The 21,676-nt window shown below is 45.9% G+C and overlaps 1 protein-coding gene across 3 annotated transcripts in view; it reads right to left on the bottom strand.

Moving 5' to 3' along the window:
• The window catches only part of CNTRL (centriolin), a 579,099-nt gene that overhangs the window by 268,913 nt on the left and 288,510 nt on the right, over positions 1 to 21,676 (bottom strand). For all 3 annotated transcript variants that reach the window (XM_069241657.1, XM_069241658.1, XM_069241659.1), the window contains 2 exons: positions 18,494 to 18,702; positions 2,959 to 3,151 (listed from right to left, as the gene is read on the bottom strand). In XM_069241657.1, coding sequence (XP_069097758.1) covers positions 2,959 to 3,151; positions 18,494 to 18,702 — 402 coding nt within the window. The remainder of the gene's footprint in view (positions 1 to 2,958; positions 3,152 to 18,493; positions 18,703 to 21,676) is intronic.

Genomic DNA, 21,676 nt, shown 5'->3' with positions numbered 1-21,676 from the left:
TATAGACCTGCTTGTGGGATGAACCACAATGCTGGCAGATACGCTTAAGGGGAGCACCATGAACTACCGAGTCATGGAACATATATCGAATGAAGAACTGGACACTAGTAGAAGGATGTGCTACAAACATTAGCTCGGACACTATTGGGCAGTGATCTGGAGAGCACATAATAAATAACCATCTTCTCACACAACCCACTATACAATATATAAATATATAGTGTAGTATTTAGTATTGCTGGGTGATTAAATAGTAATTTTATTTTCCTAAAAAACCATCTCTGGACTAGACATTGAATCTATTTAGTCTAATGGTCGATTGTTATGTTTTGAGCTGACGCACTACCACCCTGGGAAGCTGGGACTGCTCACCCTTGCTACACTGACAGTCAAGTGTGGAAGAGGATGTACTTCACCTAGTTAGCAGTGTCATAGTAGGAAGGACCCCAGCGGAAAACAACTTCAATCACCACGGGTTGGGGGCCAATAATTCCTGTCTGCCCTGTGATTCCCCTCTTTTCTCCCCCTCCCTCCCAAACGTAGTGGGACAGTAATCTACACCATTTCTAATCACAAATCTTTTTTATCATCTACCTTTCAAGCAGTCTCTGACATGAACCCAATATTCTACAGCCTTTCAAAATATAAACATGTCCTTTAGTTTATCTTGCAACATCCTCAAGCCTGCAACTCTAGCTTCCCTTTCCTAGCTTACTAAAGTCTCCTACAAGTAGAGTACACTCACATTTGCACCAGACAAGATCCGTTTGTGTTATTGTTTGAAAACAATCTCCTCACCTTCCCAGATAAGATCACTCATCTGTCTCTTAGGCTCAGTATCTGCTTCTCTTATCACTAAGCCAACCTCTTCCCCCTTTCATCATTATTCTCTCCCACATGTAACTGGAGTTTGCAGAGTACTGCTTTAATATAAGACCATCCTAATGAATCATGCAAATAAGAGAGGGGGAGGAAAAGCAAGAGCCACCTATCCCCACCTCTGCTGAAGTAAATCGTGAGTATCTCTTAATCAGCAGAGTTTCCCACCTAACTCGTCTCTCCATCTACAGAGATGTTCAACAAAATATTGCCTTTTTCCGAGTCTTCACTATTTCAGACATTCCTTTAAGCCACCAGAATCTGATTATATTCAATGTTTACCTCTTGTTCGACAAGATAGACCTGCCTCAATCAAAACCACAATTTCTGTCCTAACCGTTTTGCACATTTTCTCATCCTAGCACACCCTCTAACCCATGTTGCAGACCAGGAGTAAACATCAAAACATGCTACCCACTTACGTGGAGTGCTCACCATGCAAATCTGTTCGCCATCACAACTTTAGGGCACCACAAAGACCAGATAAAACAAAAATCACAAAAACATATTAGCGATTAGAAAATAATATCTCTACCATCACTGAGACACTCCAAGTTGCTTTACCCACATGCTGGACTACAGCCATTCTGACCAGAAGTAATTGGCTTACTGATAAGTTAGATGCTTCAATCCCACTGAAACACTGCACAACTTTAAGAACATCAACCAATGGTTCATAAACGAACCAGCCACTCTGAACCACAAAGTGAATCCTTGAACATAAATTGAAGGAAGGACTGGACATTAACAGCAAGATGTGCTACAGACACCAACTAGGACACTATTCGGCTGTGATCAGGAGAGAACAGAATACCACTCTTCACACACAACCAATAAATGATGATCTTAAAAAACTATTCAGGATCATTGTAGAATTCTAAAGTCCAACAGAAAACTCAGTCGGAATATGTACCATTAAACAATCAACTACATAGTTAGCCACTGGAAGGAGAAAGGCCAGGAACTTGGAACCCTCTCTCACTGCCAAACAGTTATTGAGGCCTATGCCACATTCTTCCCTTTGCTATCCATTACAGCTCTTATTAAACTGGATACTTTCATCCCTCACCCTTTTGGGGATTCTTTGAGCTTCCTGCCTCTCACTTAAGTTCAGCAGAGTGGCTGATCTTTGGCCCTGAAACCCTTCCAGAAGATTCTAGGTTCCGTAACGGCCACTGTGCCTGCAACGGCAATACTCAGCACCTCCTCGGACTCAGATTTTACTACTACTGACCTCAAAGTTGCTTACATCAAATCCCTGTTCAACTCAGGATTTGACATTAAGAATCCTGCCAACTACAGTCATTGGATATAGTCAATGGAAACTACAGGACCAAGTATATAGAAAGAACAGCCTAACTCCAGCAGATGGGGTTCACCAAAAACAATGGCTACAGGCTTTTGAACATTCACATCTTCGCCAGAAAGCACCATCTGCCATCTTACAAATTAAACCTGTACTGCCAAAATGCACACCAATATTTGTTTGACTGAACTTCTAGTCTGAAGCCCAGCGTACAAACACTTGATTGTATACTCAACCCAGGGCTATTAAGAGCTTCATCAAAAGCCGAATAAAGGGCACATTACCTTTTCTCTGGTAAAACGTGATTCATCATAGCCATCTTAGGCTGATACTGTCTCATAACTAGAAAGTATAGCTGACCTATAAGCGAGAGACGCAGTAGTAATAACATTTTGGTGTTTTCTACTTTCTCCTTGGCTTCAGGCCAGAGTCACAAAAAGACACCATATAATCTTCTAACATTACTGGCTGTTTGCAATTCATACAAGGTTGGATTTCAATAACTGCCTCATATGCCAAGGCATCAAATCAATTGAGAATTTGGAAGAGACAAGCAGGCAGGATGAAAGTGGGTAAAATCAGAGCCAGGAAAATGATACAGTTATGGCCCATAATTGTTCAACTCAAAACGAAAGTAACTTCTGGATAGGTTCTAAAGTTCTTGTCCTGCTATCAAACTACAACAGTGAAATTATGTAAAGTATTGTTTAAATCACAAGAAAAGCAGATCTTTTTACAGGAAAGAGTTGAAAGTGATGGAGAAAAAGATTTACTTTTTCATGGGTATGTTTTAGCTCTGTTTCAGCCTCAGCGATGAGTCGATCAGCCTCCCTCAGTTCTGCACGTCGCTTTAGAAGAGTTTTCTCAATGCAGTCAATTTCATCAACAATATCTTCATGACGTTTCAGAGATTTTTCCAGCTCTAACTCTGTGATGAGACTGTCAATATGCCCATCTATAAAGTCTCTGGGAAACAAAGGAATGCATTAATAATGGATTGCTTTTATACTACCATTATCTTAGCCCAAACATTGCCTTTCAGCTTGGTATCATAAAAGACATATTTGATTTAATATTTTTATATGAGTGTAGGAAACTGGTTCTCTATAGGGTGCACTAAAAAGAAGTACACCGTGTAGAGAGTCAATTGGATCCCCAGTTGGTTTGCAGAGAAAAAGTAGATAGTACTAACGCTTTATTTTGTGGTAACATGGGTGAGCAGTTAGGCTCATCAGACGGTAGTGCTAAGCATTTGTTGTAATCACAGAGGCAATAAATGAGACACATTCAAAGAATAAATCAGATACCTATTTTGAAAAATAACACTTCTTTTTATATATACTGTAGGAAGTTGGCTCTGTATGTGCTATTTCAAAGTAAGGAGTAGCATGCACAGAGTCCAAGGGTTCCCCTTAGAGGTAAAATAGTGGTAAAAATAGATAATACTAATGCTCTATTTTGTGGTAGTGTGGTCGAGCAGTAGGCTTATCCAAGGAGTAGTGTTAAGCATTTGTTGTACATACACATAGACAATAAATGAGGTACACACACTCAGAGACAAATCCAGCCAATAGGTTTTTGTATAGAAAAATATCTTTTCTTAGTTTATTTTAAGAACCACAGGTTCAAATTTAACATGTAATATCTTATTTGAAAGGTATTTCAGGTAAGTACATTAGGAACTTCAAATCATAAAAATTGCATGTATACTTTTCAAGTTATTGACAAATAGCTGTTTTAAAAGTGGACACTTAGTGCAATTTTCACAGTTCCTGGGGGAGGTAAGTTTTTGTTAGTTTTACCAGGTAAGTAAGACACTTACAGGGTTCAGTTCTTGGTCCAAGGTAGCCCACCGTTGGGGGTTCAGAGCAACCCCAAAGTCACCACACCAGCAGCTCAGGGCCGGTCAGGTGCAGAGTTCAAAGTGGTGCCCAAAACACATAGGCTAGAATGGAGAGAAGGGGGTGCCCCGGTTCCGGTCTGCTTGCAGGTAAGTACCCGCGTCTTCGGAGGGCAGACCAGGGGGGTTTTGTAGGGCACCGGGGGGGGACACAAGCCCACACAGAAATTTCACCCTCAGCAGCGCGGGGGCGGCCGGGTGCAGTGTAGAAACAAGCGTCGGGTTCGCAATGTTAGTCTATGAGAGATCTCGGGATCTCTTCAGCGCTGCAGGCAGGCAAGGGGGGGGTTCCTCGGGGAAACCTCCACTTGGGCACGGGAGAGGGACTCCTGGGGGTCACTTCTCCAGTGAAAGTCCGGTCCTTCGGGTCCTGGGGGCTGCGGGTGCAGGGTCTCTCCCAGGCGTCGGGACTTTGGATTCAAAGAGTCGCGGTCAGGGGAAGCCTCGGGATTCCCTCTGCAGGCGGCGCTGTGGGGGCTCAGGGGGGACAGGTTTTGGTACTCACAGTATCAGAGTAGTCCTGGGGTCCCTCCTGAGGTGTTGGATCTCCACCAGCCGAGTCGGGGTCGCCGGGTGCAGTGTTGCAAGTCTCACGCTTCTTGCGGGGAGCTTGCAGGGTTCTTTCAAAGCTGCTGGAAACAAAGTTGCAGCCTTTCTTGGAGCAGGTCCGCTGTCCTCGGGAGTTTCTTGTCTTTTCGAAGCAGGGGCAGTCCTCAGAGGATGTCGAGGTCGCTGGTCCCTTTGGAAGGCGTCGCTGGAGCAGGATCTTTGGAAGGCAGGAGACAGGCCGATGAGTTTCTGGAGCCAAGGCAGTTGTCGTCTTCTGGTCTTCCACTGCAGGGGTTTTCAGCTAGGCAGTCCTTCTTGTAGTTGCAGGAATCTAATTTTCTAGGGTTCAGGGTAGCCCTTAAATACTAAATTTAAGGGCGTGTTTAGGTCTGGGGGGTTAGTAGCCAATGGCTACTAGCCCTGAGGGTGGGTACACCCTCTTTGTGCCTCCTCCCAAGGGGAGGGGGTCACAATCCTAACCCTATTGGGGGAATCCTCCATCTGCAAGATGGAGGATTTCTAAAAGTTAGAGTCACTTCAGCTCAGGACACCTTAGGGGCTGTCCAGACTGGCCAGTGACTCCTCCTTGTTGCTTTCTTTGTTCCCTCCAGCCTTGCCGCCAAAAGTGGGGGCCGTGGCCGGAGGGGGCGGGCAACTCCACTAAGCTGGAGTGCCCTGCTGGGCTGTGACAAAGGGGTGAGCCTTTGAGGCTCACCGCCAGGTGTTACAGCTCCTGCCTGGGGGAGGTGTTAGCATCTCCACCCAGTGCAGGCTTTGTTACTGGCCTCAGAGTGACAAAGGCACTCTCCCCATGGGGCCAGCAACATGTCTCTGGTGTGGCAGGCTGCTGGAACTAGTCAGCCTACACAGACAGTCGGTTAAGTTTCAGGGGGCACCTCTAAGGTGCCCTCTGGGGTGTATTTTGCAATAAAATGTACACTGGCATCAGTGTGCATTTATTGTGCTGAGAAGTTTGATACCAAACTTCCCAGTTTTCAGTGTAGCCATTATGGTGCTGTGGAGTTCGTGTTTGACAGACTCCCAGACCATATACTCTTATGGCTACCCTGCACTTACAATGTCTAAGGTTTTGTTTAGACACTGTAGGGGTACCATGCTCATGCACTGGTACCCTCACCTATGGTATACTGCACCCTGCCTTAGGGCTGTAAGGCCTGCTAGAGGGGTGTCTTACCTATACTGCATAGGCAGTGAGAGGCTGGCATGGCACCCTGAGGGGAGTGCCATGTCGACTTACTCGTTTTGTCCTCACTAGCACACACAAGCTGGCAAGCAGTGTGTCTGTGCTGAGTGAGAGGTCTCCAGGGTGGCATAAGACATGCTGCAGCCCTTAGAGACCTTCCTTGGCATCAGGGCCCTTGGTACTAGAAGTACCAGTTACAAGGGACTTATCTGGATGCCAGGGTCTGCCAATTGTGGATACAAAAGTACATTTTAGGTGAAGGAACACTGGTGCTGGGGCCTGGTTAGCAGGGTCCCAGCACTCTTCTCAGTCAAGTCAGCATCAGTATCAGGCAAAAAGTGGGGGGTAACTGCAACAGGGAGCCATTTCTTTACATATACTTTGAAACCAAGAACTTAGTTACGAGGTAAGCACGTTTTAAGGCATAAATACTTTTTACTTGCAAAAAATGGACACAATGCAATTTTTGAGTTTTACAATGTTAACCTATGGGAGGAAAACAAAATTAGTAAATAGGTACTATACGACTACTTACAAGGCCAATCTCCGAGACTTAAGGTAAGTATTGGGCAAGGGTCAGGACCACACCGACAGGTGACTCCGGGCAGCACTGGGGCGGCCGGGTGCAGAGGTGTAGTACGTCGTCTATGGGATTGGTCTCCTTGGGAAAAAGGCTACAGGGTGGGTGGAAAGCCAACAGGTAGGTAACAAAACGTAGGGTGCTCAGGGACGAAGGTGCACCTTTTCCTCTTCTCCAAGTCTCAGGAGCAACAGATGCAGGAGTGTCCTTTGGCATCGAATTTCTGTATCCGGAAGCACTCGCGGTTGAAGGGTCCTGAGGTCCCAGGCTGCTGGTGTCGTCTGGGAGTCCAGGAGGGGTGAAGCCACAGTGGACTTGAGCTTGGGAGAGCTGGGGGATGTCGTAGACACCAGGGACCTACTTCAGATTGGGCCATAGGCAATGGGTGCAGTGGTTGCTTTAAGTGCAGGGATTCTCACACCACAGAGGCTGGGGGAGAGAGTGCCTGAGTGCACAGGATGCAGGCAGCTTTGGGGAGTCCAGGAGGGGTGAAACCACAGTGGACTTAGACCCTGGGGAACCTTGTTGGCACCGGAGCTCCACTCCCACTTAGGTCGGTAATGGCAGATGTAGGGGGTGACTTCAGGTGTCAAGTCTTTGCGGTTCCGGAGGCTGCAGAGTCTTTTCTTTAGAGTTTTTTGGGTAGTAGGTCCACTGCTCACAGGGGTCTTTGCCAAAGGCAGACAGTCCTCTTGCGTTTCTGGAGGCTCAGCTGTAGGTCTAGCCGTCTTTTGGTGCAGAGTCCGTCGAGGGATGCAGACAGGTCAGCTGCTTCTCTTCTCTTTTGCAGGTGCAACTCTTTGTCTTTGGGCTTCTTAAGTCATCAGGATCGGAGTTCATGGGTGTCACCTAAATACTCAATTCAGGGGCGTTACAGGCAGTGTCAGATGGCAGCCAATGGGTTGCCCACCTTCAGGGTGACTACACCCTCTTTATGACCACTATTGCTGGGAAGTGAGCATAACTGACATTATAGGCCTAATTACACCCAAAACAAGATGTTGGAATTTAAAAAGTGGTGTCCAATTCAGCTCATCCGCCTTAGAGGTGGGACTGGCACGAAGTGGGCACACCTCGTAATATGACTAATTTTTCCACCTGTCTTGGCGACAAGAAGTTTGATCAGGACAAGGGAGTTGGTCATCTCCATCATTTAGTGAGACCTGGGTAGCATCACAAAGACGGCTAAGCATGGGAAACTTCCCACCTTGGAAGGTCCATCCTGCCTGGAGAAGGAGTCAACACTCCTGCCAACCCAGATCACCACACCACAGTAAAAAAAGAGATGGCTGTGCTTTGGCTCAAGACCTGAATGGCCCTCGTAAAACTCATGTATTCAGTAACTGTCCAGGAAAGAGTGGCGAATTCTCCAGAGCCACATAGGACAACTAGAGAGGCAATCTCACCCAGAGATCATGAACACACTGGCAATATGCATAGAAACCTAATGAGTGAATACCCAGTGTCAGGAAAAGGGCTGAATTTCTATGAAGTGAGGCATAGTAATGGGAGTGTAAGGAGTAGCACAGGCTGGAGATTAAGTGAGGGAAGAGAGAGGACTAGTCGTGGCTTCCTCCTTTGTACTGCCAGACCACGAGGGAACAAAAGATATGGATGAATGCAAAATGAAGGTATGAATCCCTGAAAGAGCCATGTGAGGTCTCCTCTTCAGGGCTGAGGCAGATACCTTCTCTTCATGGTTAAGGCAGACACCTCATACCTAGCTACAGAATTTGAAACACTGAGCTTTGTGAGGCGAATACTAGAATTCTTAGTAGAATGGCAGAGGGGTTACTAAAGCCCACAGAGAATGAGAAAATAATGTGAGCCCGAGGTAAATATGGCACTGGTGATAAAGGACTCCAAGGAGGGTTCAAAAACTAAAGAACTGCTGAGGATCCAGCAGAGTTATAGAGAAGGCTTCAGGAAAATAGTGTTCTTCCACGGATAGAGACCCTCAAGTGCACACGTTTGACTCCTTAAAGATAAGGTGGGGGGCTGACAATATCATCACCTTTTATTATCTTATAAATGAAATTTACCACTGAATGTAGCCATCTGAAATGATCTAAAGATCATCCAGTTGTGTCTGCTATGACCTCTGTTCTGCCATCCTCCATATGGGAAGCTTTACTAACAGCACTGACCCACCGTCTTGCTCCAAAACTCCCTTCTTACCCCTAACCCTGTTTCCCCTTTTTTGAGTTTTTCCCTCAATGCTTTTTCTCTCCTTTGGCTGCCCTTTTTTAGCTCCATTCGCTTGTTGAAGTCTGTAGATTATTTTTTTTACAAACCCATAAAAGAGGAGGCAAGTTCCTACGTCAGCCGAGCCCAGTGTCCAAATTCACATGTGCAATGGAGAAATCGTTAGACGATGGGTTGGCTGCAGGGCCTGGCCACATGGTGGATGCTTGTCAGGCCTTGTTGTAATCCACCACTGTTGCAAGGCCTTACCCCAACAGGATTCGGTCACAAAAAGTACAGGAAAGAGTAGAAAACAAGAACATATGAGTTGAATGCAGTACACCCCTAAGAAAAAAAGAAAGTGAACCCAAAATACAGAAAAAAGTTAGGTTCAGCAAGGAGCCCTGAGAGCCCAGCAGGGCAGAGACCTATATTTAAATGAAAAAGGTCGATGAGTACCTCCTGGGTGCTTATTGGAGAGAGAGGAACCGATCCAATCAAGGGCTGCTGAGGCACAGAGATATGTGAAAGTCAACATAGAAAGTGAAATGCAGAAAATTCACTTTTTTTCCCTGTTCGGGGAGAGGAATGGGAGCCAATCCACTTCTATACCTATATTGGTGGACAAAAGCCCAAAGCCAAACTCACTGTGTTCACAAGAACTGTGAGGAGACAGGCAAAAAACCAAGGCAGAAACAGAATTTTGATGCTTACCTCTCTAAAATCCACATATGCTCATAATTAGCTGGCATTTTTCCCTGTTATATTCTGACAGGATGAATTCTTTAACATACCCAGTATTTACTAGGTCTGATCAATTCTGGAAAACTCATACGACCCCTGTGCATACAGGGTCTGTAAATTGTTTTATTTGAATAAATCTCTCAAGTCACATGATATGCTGGGACTCCTCCTCTTGGTATTTATTGCTCACAGACACTGGCTCCATATTAGACTGTTTTTTCACTCAGCGGGTGGGAGGACGTATGGAGTGTGAATGAAAAGTATGGTGCAGCAGCACAATATACAAGTGTAAAAAGTGAGAGATGATCTGCAAGAGGCCACGCATCCAGAAAGGAAGGTGGACGCATGTGAATCAACCGCACTACGCGCTATGAACAGATGATTGAAGGGTATGTAGCATTTTTCCTTTGTAGCATATGTGGCTGTAGATACACATGTTCAGCATAGACTGTAGAGCAGTATCTTCCAAGCCACAGTGGTTAATGTGTGGACAATGCAGATGTCTGAAATAATGTTCTTAACACAGTTTAAGCAACTAGGGCTTGCTGATGGGACAAGAGGTCAACACAATGTTTAGTAAAAAGTGTAGGACTGACCAGATGGCTTCCTTACAGATTATATGGGATGTTGCCTAAAAAGGAGATAGTAGCCTCCCTTTTTTCGAGTAGAGTGAACCTAAGGATGACCCTCTTCATCTTAAGGTAGCATGTCTGAATGCATTTGATAATTCACCTGGCTGTACAAGCCGTAGCGATAGGTGGCCCGTTGCGGGGTTTACCAAAGAAGTCAAAAAGCTGGTTTGACTTAATGATTTGGTATTGATTTAGTACACAAGGGACCTCTTAACATCTAACATATGCAGTGCTCTTTCTGCCACAGAGCTGCGAGAAGAGGACCAGAAGCACTACGGTTTGGTTAAGGTAGAGGGGTGACACCTCCTTAGGGAGGAATGCAGGGTTAGCAGAGATATTTAGCCTATCCAGGTGGACTTAGATGAAATATTCCTGAATTGTGAGTGCTTCCAGCTTGCCGATACGTCTACGTAGCTGCAAGCAAGGAGAGGTACTGCAAAGGGCACCAATGAACGAGTTACTTACCTTCGGAAACGACTTTTCTGGTGGATACATAAGCTACCTGTGGATTCCTCACCTAATGAATACTCCCATGGCGCCAGCATTCGACGGAAATCTTCTTCCTAGTCTCTGCACGTCGACGAGGACGTCACTCTAGCCCACGCGACGCCGTCTGACGTCATACAGGCAATAAGAGGTCCTCGACGACGTGCCGACGTCAGTACCAACAATTTTTTACGTGCATGAGAACAACAACCCAATGCAATGAAAGAGCAAGGTAAAATACCATAACTTTGTAAAATACACAACATTGCAATGAATAGCTGTAAATTTAATATAACTCTCTTATTCTTTTTTTTTTTTTTAAACAACAAATATATGCAAATCATGTATATACACAAAGATATATACATATATATATATATATATATATATATATATATATATATACAGATAAATTAACACAAATATCCATATATACAACATCTACTGCAACCTTGAAGACCAAGAGGAGCGCACTCAAGGATTACTTGGTAAGACCAGAAAGGCAACGGGGAGGCGGGTGGGACCGTGAGGAATCCACAGGTAGCTTATGTATCCACCAGAAAAGTCGTTACCGAAGGTAAGTAACTCGTTCTTCTGATGGATACAACTACCTGTGGATTCCTCACCCAATGAATAGAGTCCCAAAGCAGTACCACGGCCGGTGGCGGGTGCCTAAATGGTCAAACCAAGAAATCCTGCAGCACTGACCGTGCAAAATGGCCGTCCCTTCTAACCTCAGAATCCAAACAGTAATGTTTCGCAAAAGTGTGAAGGGACGACCAAGTTGCGGCCTTGCAGATGTCGACCACAGGAACACCTCTGGCCAAGGCCGAAGTGGCCGACTTAGCTCTGGTGGAATGAGCTCTAATGCCCTCAGGAGGATCCTTCTTTGCCAAAGAGTAACAGATTTTAATGCAAAGAACAACCCACCTGGATAGTGTTCTCTTGTGGACTGCCTTTCCTCTCCTCTTGCCCACGTATCCAATGAACAGCTGATCCTCCAGCCTGAAATCCTTCGTTCTATCAATAAAGAAGCTTAACGCTCTCTTTGGGTCCAGCCGGTGCAGTCTTTCTTCCTCTTTAGAAGGATGAGGCGGAGGATAGAACGTGGACAAAGTAATTGTCTGAGCCAAATGGAAAGGTGAAACAACCTTCGGGAGGAAAGCAGCCTTGGTCCTCAACACCACCCTATCCCCATAAAAAGTTGTATAAGGGGGCTTTACCGATAAGGCCTGCAACTCACTCACTCTCCTTGCAGATGTTATAGCAACCAGGAAGACTGTTTTTATAACCAAATACCTTAAGGGGCAAGAATGCATAGGTTCAAAAGGGGACCCCATAAGGAAAGTCAAGACCAAGGACAAATCCCATTGCGGCATAACGAATGGTTTTGGAGGATATTTATTTAGAAGACCTTTCAAGAATCTGACAACAATAGGGGATTTAAATAACGATGGTTGGTCTGGAAGACATGAAGGCTGACAAGGCCGACAAATAACCCTTAATGGTAGCCACTGCACAACCTTTCTGCGCTAGAGACAGAGCAAAAGACAAAACGTCCGATAGATGAGCATGTAAGGGATCAATCTGCCTCTCTCCACACCACGCAACAAATTTAGACCACCTATTAGCGTAGATAGATTTAGTGGAGTGTCGCCTGGCCGCTAATATAACATCCACTACATCAGGCGGGAGAGAGAAGGAACTCAGGTTGCCCCGTTCAATCTCCAGGCATGTAGGTGCAGACTCTGGAGGTTGGGGTGTAAAACCTGCCCCTGCGACTGCGAGAGGAGGTCTGCCCTGAAAGGGAGACGGAGCGGAGGGCACATTGAGAGTTGGAGAAGGTCGGAGTACCACACCCTCCTTGGCCAATCCGGAGCTATTAAGCTGACTTGGGCCCGGTCTTGGCGAATCTTCCTCAATACTCGAGGAATCAAGGGTATGGGAGGAAACGCGTAAAGCAACTGGCCGCACCAGGTTATTTGAAACGCGTCCCCCAACGCTCCCTGCATCGGATACTGGAGGCTGCAGAATAACGGACAATGCGCGTTCTCCAGAGTGGCAAACAGATCTACCTGAGGAAACCCCCACCTTTGGAAGATCAAACGGGCTTGATCTGGATGGAGACGCCACTCGTGGTCTGCAGAGAATTGGCGACTGAGACTGTCCGCACGTACATTCAAGACCCCGGACAGATGATTTGCTACCAAGCAAATCTGATGGTCCTCTGCCCAGGACCACAGTCGAAGAGCTTCTCTGCAGAGAAGGTACGACCCTACTCCTCCCTGTTTGTTTATGTACCACATCGTGGTAGTATTGTCCGTCAGGACCTGTACCGACTGACCACGAAGGGAAGGGAGGAAGGCCTTGAGAGCCAGACGTACAGCCCGTAACTCTAACAGATTGATATGAAACATCTGTTCCTCTGGAGACCAAAGGCCTTTGATCTCCAGATCCCCCAGATGAGCTCCCCGCCCTAGAGTGGAAGCATCCGTTATGACCGTGGCCACTGGTGGCGACTGCGCGAACTGCTTTCCCTGTGAAAGATTGTTGCTCGCAATCCACCACTTCAAGTCCACAGCAGCATCTCTGGAGATCTTGACAGCACCTTCTAGATCTCCTTTGTGTTGAGACCACTGCCTTCGGAGGCACCACTGAAGAGCCCTCATGTGCCAGCAAGCATGCGTGACCAACAGAATGCAGGAGGCAAACAGACCGTGCAGACGAAGGACCTTGAGGACTGGAACTAACGCTCCACTTCGAAACATTGGAACCAATTCCTGAATATCTTGAATCCGCTGAGGCGGAGGAAAGGCTCGACTCAATGTTGTATCCAGTACTGCCCCTATGAACAGGAGGCGCTGAGAGGGCTCCAGGTGAGATTTGGGCTCGTTCACCGAAAAGCCCAGGTCGAACAACAACTGAGTCGTTGACTGCAGATGATGCGACACAAGCTCCGGAGACTTGGCTTTGATCAACCAGTCGTCCAAGTAAGGGAATACTGCTATCCCCTTCCTTCTGAGCTCTGCCGCAACCACCGACATCACCTTCGTGAAGACTCGAGGTGCTGAAGTAAGACCAAACGGAAGGACCGCAAACTGATAGTGCTGCGATCCCACCATAAACCGGAGATACTTCCTGTGTGACTTGAGTATCGGGATATGAAAGTAAGCATCCTGCAAGTCGACAGACACCATCCAATCTTCCTTGTTCAACGCCAAAAGCACCTGAGCTAGGGTCAGCATCTTGAACTTTTCCTGTTTGAGGAACCAATTCAAGATCCTCAGGTCCAAGATTGGTCTCAACCGACCATCCTTCTTGGGAATCAGGAAATACCTTGAGTAACAACCTCGACCCCTTTCCTGCTCTTGGACCAACTCTACCGCGCCCTTTGAAAGGAGGACTAGTACCTCCTGTTCTAGCAACAGGAGGTGTTCTTCTGAACAATAAGACGGGCGGGCGGGATGAGGGGCGGGAACTCCCGAAAGGGAAGGGTGTAGCCTTTTCCCACAATACTGAGAACCCAAGTGTCCGTTGTAACAGTCTTCCATTTGGTGAGAAAATGCTGTAATCTTCCCCCTACGGGAGAGGAGTGAGTGGGAAATGGTGGAAGCCTAAGGCTGCTTTCCCTGCTGCACCCCTCCAGAGGACGAGGAAGAGGCAGAGTGCTGCTGAGAGGCTCCTCTGGTGCGGGCCCTCCCTCTCCCTCTAAAAGATCTATAGGGATGGGAAGAGGCAGGTTGCTGGAATCTCCCCCGAAAGGAAGAGGAGGAAGAGCCACGCCCAAATCCCCGATACCTCCTGAAAATCCTGGAAGAGGCAGAGGAAGAAGGAGCTTGGAGTCCTAACGATTTGGCTGTGGCCCTGCTCTCCTTAAAACGTTCCAAGGCCGAATTTGCCTTGGCGCCAATCAGCTTGTCCCCATCAAAAGGGAGATCCAATAGGGTTGACTGCACATCCGCAGAAAACCCCGAATTACGGAGCCAGGCCTGTCTCCTTGCCACCACAGTCGTGCCTATTGCTCTGGCCACCGAGTCGGTCGTGTCCAGCCCAGACTGAATAATCTGGGTCGCGGCAGCCTGGGCATCTGAAACAACATACAAAAGACCCTGGGGAAGCTCCGTAAATGATGAGGAAATGTCATCCATAAGAGCATGAATATATCTCCCCAGGATACAAGTTGCGTTGGTGGCCTTCAACGGCAGACTGCAGGACGAAAACATTTTCTTGGACTGCGCATCCAGTTTCTTCGAGTCCCTGTCCCCAGGCACCGTCGGGAAAGAACCAGGCGCTGATTTGGATGAACAGGAGGCCTGCACCACCAAGCTCTCCGGTGTAGGGTGCCTAGAAAGAAAGCCAGGGTCAGTTGGTGCAGCTCGATATCTCCTGGCTACGGCTCTGTGAACCGCTGGGGAAGATACTGGTCTCTTCCACACCTCTAGCACCGGATCCAGCAAAGCGTCATTAAACGGCAATAGAGGCTCTGCCGCAGCTGAGGCCGGATGAAGCACCTCTGTCAGAAGGTTCTGTTTTGTCTCTGCCACCGGCAAAGGCAGGTCCAGAAAACTAGCTGCCTTCCGTACCACTGCGTGAAAGGAAGCAGCCTCCTCCGTGTATTCCCCTGGAGACAAAAGATCCCACTCAGGGGAAGTGTCCAGCCCACTGGCTGTATCTAGACCATGCAGTCCATCACCCGAGTCCTCTTGTTCTCCTTCTTCCAGGACTCGTTGGTACTCCTGCTCCTCTAATAAACGGAGAGCACGTCTCCTCGAATGAAGCCTCTGCTCGATACGCGGAGTCGACAATGCCTCAGCCGAAGCCGAAGATCGGCGCCGATCTTCAGAAGCCACCGACGCCGCGTCCGGCTCCACAGGTAACTTCGGCGCCGATGAAAGAGCACTCGGAGCGGATGGACCCACCGGAGTCACAGGACGAAATCCCGACGACGGAATGGAAATCTCCGGGACCAATCCCTCCGAAGCCACAGGAGCGGCCACCGGCGCCGAGCCCACGTTCCCAAAAGGGAGAAAGGGCATAAAGGGTGCCGGCCGTAGAGGCGCAGGATCACCCAATGAAAAGGCCAAAGGGCCAGCCGGAGCACCCCCTCGAGCCATCTGTTGGAAGATGGTATACATCACATTTAGGAATGCGGTACTATCGGCTCCAGGGGTGGGAAAAGCCAGATACTGGGGTGCCTGTATCGAAGGCGACCCCGACGCCGGCCTCGACGTCTGCGACGCCGGAGACAACACCAGAGGCTGCACCACTTCAATCACCGACGCCTGTCCAGGTGAAGTCGGTGACGCCGGAGAGGGCAACGGCGCCGATGGATGCGGCGTGACCGTGGGACTGACCTCCCAAGTCCTCCGGCGCCGATCCGAAGACCTGGAACGAGTCTCCTTGCTTGAATGGCGCCGTGATTCTCTACGGCGCCGGGAGTCTCGATGACGCCGATGCCTTGGCGAAGAAGACTTCTTGTGATGTTTTTCTTTCTTCGACTTCGCCATAAACAACTTCGCCTCACGTTCCTTGAGGGCCTTTGGATTCATGTGCTGGCATGAATCACAAGTCGAGACGTCGTGGTCGGAGCTCAAAAGGCAGTCGGAGTGAGGATCCGTAACTGACATCTTGCCCCCACACTCACGACAAGGCTTAAAACCCGACTTTCTCTGCGACATTATTACTGCAGCAAAGGACTACGCAGCAAAAAATACACTGTAACCACGAAAGTAACAGTTGCTCCCTCGAAGATAACCGTTTCGAATGCACGGAAAAAAGGGAACTGACGTCGGCACGTCGTCGAGGACCTCTTATTGCCTGTATGACGTCAGACGGCGTCGCGTGGGCTAGAGTTTCGTCCTCGTCGACGTGCAGAGACTAGGAAGAAGATTTCCGTTGAATGCTGGCGCCATGGGAGTATTCATTAGGTGAGGAATCCACAGGTAGTTGTATCCATCAGAAACATAGGTTCAAAGATTGTTAAGGATTCTGTTGGGGTTTCACCTCAGAGCGGGAGGTACTCTGGGGAGTATGAGCCTCCCGAGTCCATCCATAAAGACTTTGAGCACTAACACCCTAAAAGGAACGTGTGTTGTCTGGCCAACGCATTGGCTGCAAGTGCTGTTAAGTGTAGGCGACTGCAGCTGTTGATAAGGCCCTGCTTTAGTAGATGCAAAAAGAAGACAACAATCTTCTGCATGGTAGGTTTTAAAGGATACAATTTGTTTGGAAATGTAGTAATGTACAAACCTCTTCCATTTTTTGCTGCATAACAAACTTGTGTTATGGGCAGTCAGGCCCCCTTTAAGATTGACATACATTCTTTAGGAAGGCAGAGATGCTCATCTTCTAGGACCTCAGTTGTCAAATCGCAAGATTAAGCTAGATGAGATATCGGTCCCATGGGTGGGCCTCTTCCCCAATGGCTAATCATAAGGATCCAACAGCCCTTCGAACTGCCTTGTGGACAACTCGAGAAGGGGGATCCCTCTGGTGGAGGAATGCATGGGTGTGGTGATGAAGGTGTGGGAGGAGGGAGGAAGTGTGTGGAAGAGGGACAGGACAGGTGGCTGTTTTTCTCTATAGGTTTTGGGGAAGGGCGTGAAAGAAGAGTTCTCCTTGAAAGCAAGTTTCCTCTTTAAAGGCCTAGGCTCCAAATGTGCTGTTGGAGCCTGTGGAGCCACATTCCTAAATAACTTGTCCATAACCAGCCCTTGGCTAGATGCTTGAAGGCTCTGTCAGTGCCAACAGGAGACCGAAAGTGGGGTCCCATGGCTGCAACTTTCCTCGACTGCCATGCTCGCTGCTCAATGCCTGACTCCCTCGGAGAAGTGCTTTCCTCTGAGTCTTAAACCCCTGAAGTTTTCCATGAGTCAGTGGTATACTTGTAACTCTAGGCATGCTATTTGTCTGGGCCCAGTCTTCGGTGCTGAAATAACGTCTGCTGGCTGCTAATCTTTGGATTTGCTGGGTGACTGATGAGCAAGAGGGACCACCCCCCCACCCCCGACCCGGGGCCACCTTCTTTCTGTTGTTGGACACAGAAGGGATATTCCTCCCCAAAGGTGGCCCTTATGCTGTAAAGATCTTATTGCTGCCTGGTGTTGATTGTCCGGTGATACGCTCTCTAGTACCAGAGCATTTTCTTTAACTGGATGGCGAGGCACAAGGAACAGGTGGCATCATCGTGGTTAGACTGAGGGACAGGCAGAGGCCACACACCATGTGGTCAGTCCATGGTTATTTGATGCAACATCAAGCACAATATTGGAATAATGTGCGTTCCATCAACCGTGTCGCATTCTCAGGCAATGGTGAATAGAAAACAGTGCTGGGCCCCTGAAGGGGACTAGACCCTGGAGACTTTTGGTATGTGAAGGTCTTACGTCAAAACAGAGATGGTAATACAGCTCAAGGGAGCGAGACAAAATAGTTAGAGAAAGACACAGACCGGCCCCGACTAGCAAGGGGAAAACACAACTCTGAGTCAAATTGGTGCATGTTTGCTGTATTACTGCAGTTTACTGGCACCAAATGAAAGAAATGCCCTTTAATGTCAATAAACTATACTTCTATCATGGATTTGTCAGTTAAAGTCAAGTTATACATAGTGTATGATTTTAACTTATGTTAATGAAAATGCAATGAAAAAGCACTATGATTTTAAAACCAAAACACATTGGAATGCGCCAGTTATACATAAGTTGTACCACCATAGATTTCATAGGTCACCAAGGATTAAATATGTGAGCTCATAGGCAGAGCATTGCAGAGGTGCAAGTTATGTCGGTTACGGGTGCCTCGCAAATTTCAGTGTTTTTAAATGGTAGCGCTTTTTCAGTTAATTTCTAAGGTTGTTTTAACACAAGTTAAAACTCTGATACACCTTACAACATAGTGACTACTTACACTGTGATATATATTTTCATATATTCAAGTAGATCATGAAGTGCAATAAAAAAAAACTTTACAATAACATTCAGCACAGATGGTGAATCCCACCATTTTAGCAACTAGCAAAAGCTCTTACTTGTGTTTGCTATGTTTTCTGGCAGTTCTGCGTAGCTCCTCTACTTCAAACTCAAGCTCTTCTTTTTGATGCAAAAGGTCTTCAATGTTTTGACACAACTGCTCCCTTTCGTAATGCTTTTGATGTTTTGCAACGCCTGGCCATTTCTCATCACGTTTTTGAGATCTCAGGTGATCCACAATGTCTTCCAGTCTACAAAGTTCATTCTCCTGAGTACAGATAAACATCAGGACGATAGAATTACAAGCATAATTCTTGGTGCTTGATAATGCTCTTTAAAGTAAAGTTTTATGGTCCTTGAATATCCATTAAAAACTTGTTGAGGGAAGTAGCAGGAGATAACTTTCAGCTGCGTTTCTATGCTGACAAATGCAAGTTCTAAACAAACAACATATAGGTAAAATATACTAGAAAGCCAATACTGGGGATTTCAAATACATGGCAAAAGGGCATTGCTGTTTAAATATTGGCATTAGACAATAGATTATACAAAGTCTAATGGACACCAACACAGTAGCACATATTAGTTGGCAGTTGCTTCCCCAAATGACATGTTAAAATACCAGTTGTGATTTTAGAGTACAAGAAAAAACTTGTATTTAAAGGGATAAATCAAGTCTTTATCGAAAAACAATCTCAATTGTAATGGTGTCTGTTGCCTTGGAGGGAGGACAACATACAAATAAATGTGCCACACAATTTATTTGGGCATCTTAAAGAATATACTTTAAAACCATAATCTCAAAGCTTTGAAAACACTGAATTCAGTGAATCTTCCAGGTGTTTTATGTCTGTTTGGGCATTTGCAATCACCTATCTGTAAATAAAACATTTGATTACCCCAAATGTCAAATCATCTAGTCAGGCTTAGAGAAAGAAAACAAAAGAAATATTAAAAATATCTATTTACCTATGTTATAGGGTTTGAGGGCCTACACAACACAATGACTGTTTCTTGGTGTTGTAGGATCTATAGGTACTGTTTTCTGGTGGGCAGGGGTCATAGACAAAGTTTGCACATGCTAGTCTAACCCAGTAATACAAAGACAATATTAGAAAATGGCTTTAGATGTCTGTCTGAAGTGTACCATTGAGACTGTATCCTAAAACAGTGGGTGATAGTCAAAGCCAAGGATCAGGTAAAGAGATTTTAAAATTATTGTCTTCTATAATGCAACCAGAGAGATTACAAGCGGCGAGAGATTGGGTTATAATTATTATTATTTTTAATTTCACCAGAGTTCTCCCTTCCTGACCAGCCAAGGACACCTTAGTGTTTGCATTCATATACAAATGCATCACTTGCTTTGACAACGGTGGAAAGGAAAAAAATACATTAGAAATGCATTTATGAATTAGTTGGCATTTTCACAGCTGAAGAAAGCACCATTGATAACAAAACCAACCAGTAAACTCAGTGAATGTTTGAAATTGCCAGAATACACAAATTCTGTTTGAAGTTGGTGGGGAAAGGAATTGGCTGTATTGAACCTTAAAAGCAAATTGCTGAGGTTATAATAATCTCAGTTTGGGTTAGGTAAAAGAGCACTTTATGTCAACATTGCAGCATTCCATGCATGACAAACAATCCATTTTGTTAATTGTATAATTACATTTTACCACTTTGTCAAGCTGGTTAGACAGAATAAAGGTGAGGCTCAATCATATTGCAATCACGATGCCAGGAGTAAACTTTGTACGAACATGCTCTTCCGATGGGGCATCTTGAATATTGAGAATTTCTGTTGGATTAGAGATTGGGGCTGCCATCCTCCCACCTCCTAAAGGTCTCATATTTAGCTCTTCTGCATGACTCTTATAAGTTGACAGTACACGCTGCCCTAACTTGTGGATTCAAATATTCATAAGTGCCAAAGTACAGTACTAGATGTCAGAATGGATAGTAGCAATACGGTATTCTGTTCTTTGTATTTATTTACGTATTTGCAATATTATTTTTCTTTGGCACTAATGTAATAGCACAGCCATTCTGCATCACAGCGGTTACTCAGGTCTACAGATTACAGGAGGTGGATTCACCGCTTTTACAGTGTAAATGTGGTCATACTTTTTGCCAATGGCCCTGAGTTTGTTACGTTCAGCTTGACTACAGACCTTGTCAAGGGTACAAGATTAAATCTTATAAATATAATCTCCAAACTTCACTGACTATTTTGGAATTTTGAAACCCTATGACAGGAGACTACCCAGGCCTCAAGCATGTCACAAGTAAGAAACAGACAATTGTGTCTATTGTGTGATCACAATTTCAAGTATTAGTAAAGATTTGATTGTTTATGAACAGCACAATTATAGTATAATCTGCAATCAGTTAGCATAAACAACTGCAGATGAAATATTTGCTCTCTCAGTCCTGGTTTTGGTATACTGCTCAGGGGTACTTTGTATGCCAGTCAGATGGATAGTTACCAAGAGCTAGGTGTCCTGCATACGTGTGCTCCAGTGTAGATTTTCCAGTTAAGAACATTCAGATAACACAGCCTTTTTTTTTTTTTAGTTCAGTAAGAAGTATCTGCGGCTCACAGTACTAGCTGAGTCACAAAATACCACCAATGCTCTATGCAATCTATTGTTAAACTGTTACGGTATCTGAAAGTAGCAGGTATTGACCCGAGAGATACAGCGAAACTGTGTGGGCAAAACCATTGATTATCTTGTTCAAACATGGGGATCAAGGGAGCAGTGGAGGAGGGAATCGGAAAAGTAGTAACTTACTCAAGGGATAGGAAACTGGACCACCGACCATGTTAGGATCCACAGGCTGCCAGCATATTGGCAGTTGATCAAAACAGGTAACACAAAACCAGGAGCACTCCCCCAAACTATCACTCTCTTGTCTAATTTTAATACAGGGTCAGCTGTCGACCTTTTTAAATCCAACATAAGAAGCAGAGTCTTTCTTGCTATTATGTCCAAGTGGTGTCTACCAATATCTGGGAGAGTTTAAACTAACACTTAAATGTGGTGGCAAATGGGAAGGTAGATGCCTGACATACGACCTCTACTTTAAATCACATTATGCATGTCACAAAATAGATGCAAATGTCTATATATATATAGTCCAAATAAATCCCACTGTATATGAACACTGCTAAGGACATTAACTTTAAACCATAAAACAAATGCTGAATGAGGAGATGCTTATTTTTATATATTTATTTA

The sequence above is a fragment of the Pleurodeles waltl genome, chromosome 6 (assembly GCF_031143425.1).
Source record: "Pleurodeles waltl isolate 20211129_DDA chromosome 6, aPleWal1.hap1.20221129, whole genome shotgun sequence".
Classification (NCBI taxonomy): Eukaryota; Metazoa; Chordata; class Amphibia; order Caudata; family Salamandridae; genus Pleurodeles; species Pleurodeles waltl.
The sequence above is the reverse complement of the archived record's forward strand: the minus strand, read 5'-3'. Positions and strand labels throughout refer to the sequence as shown.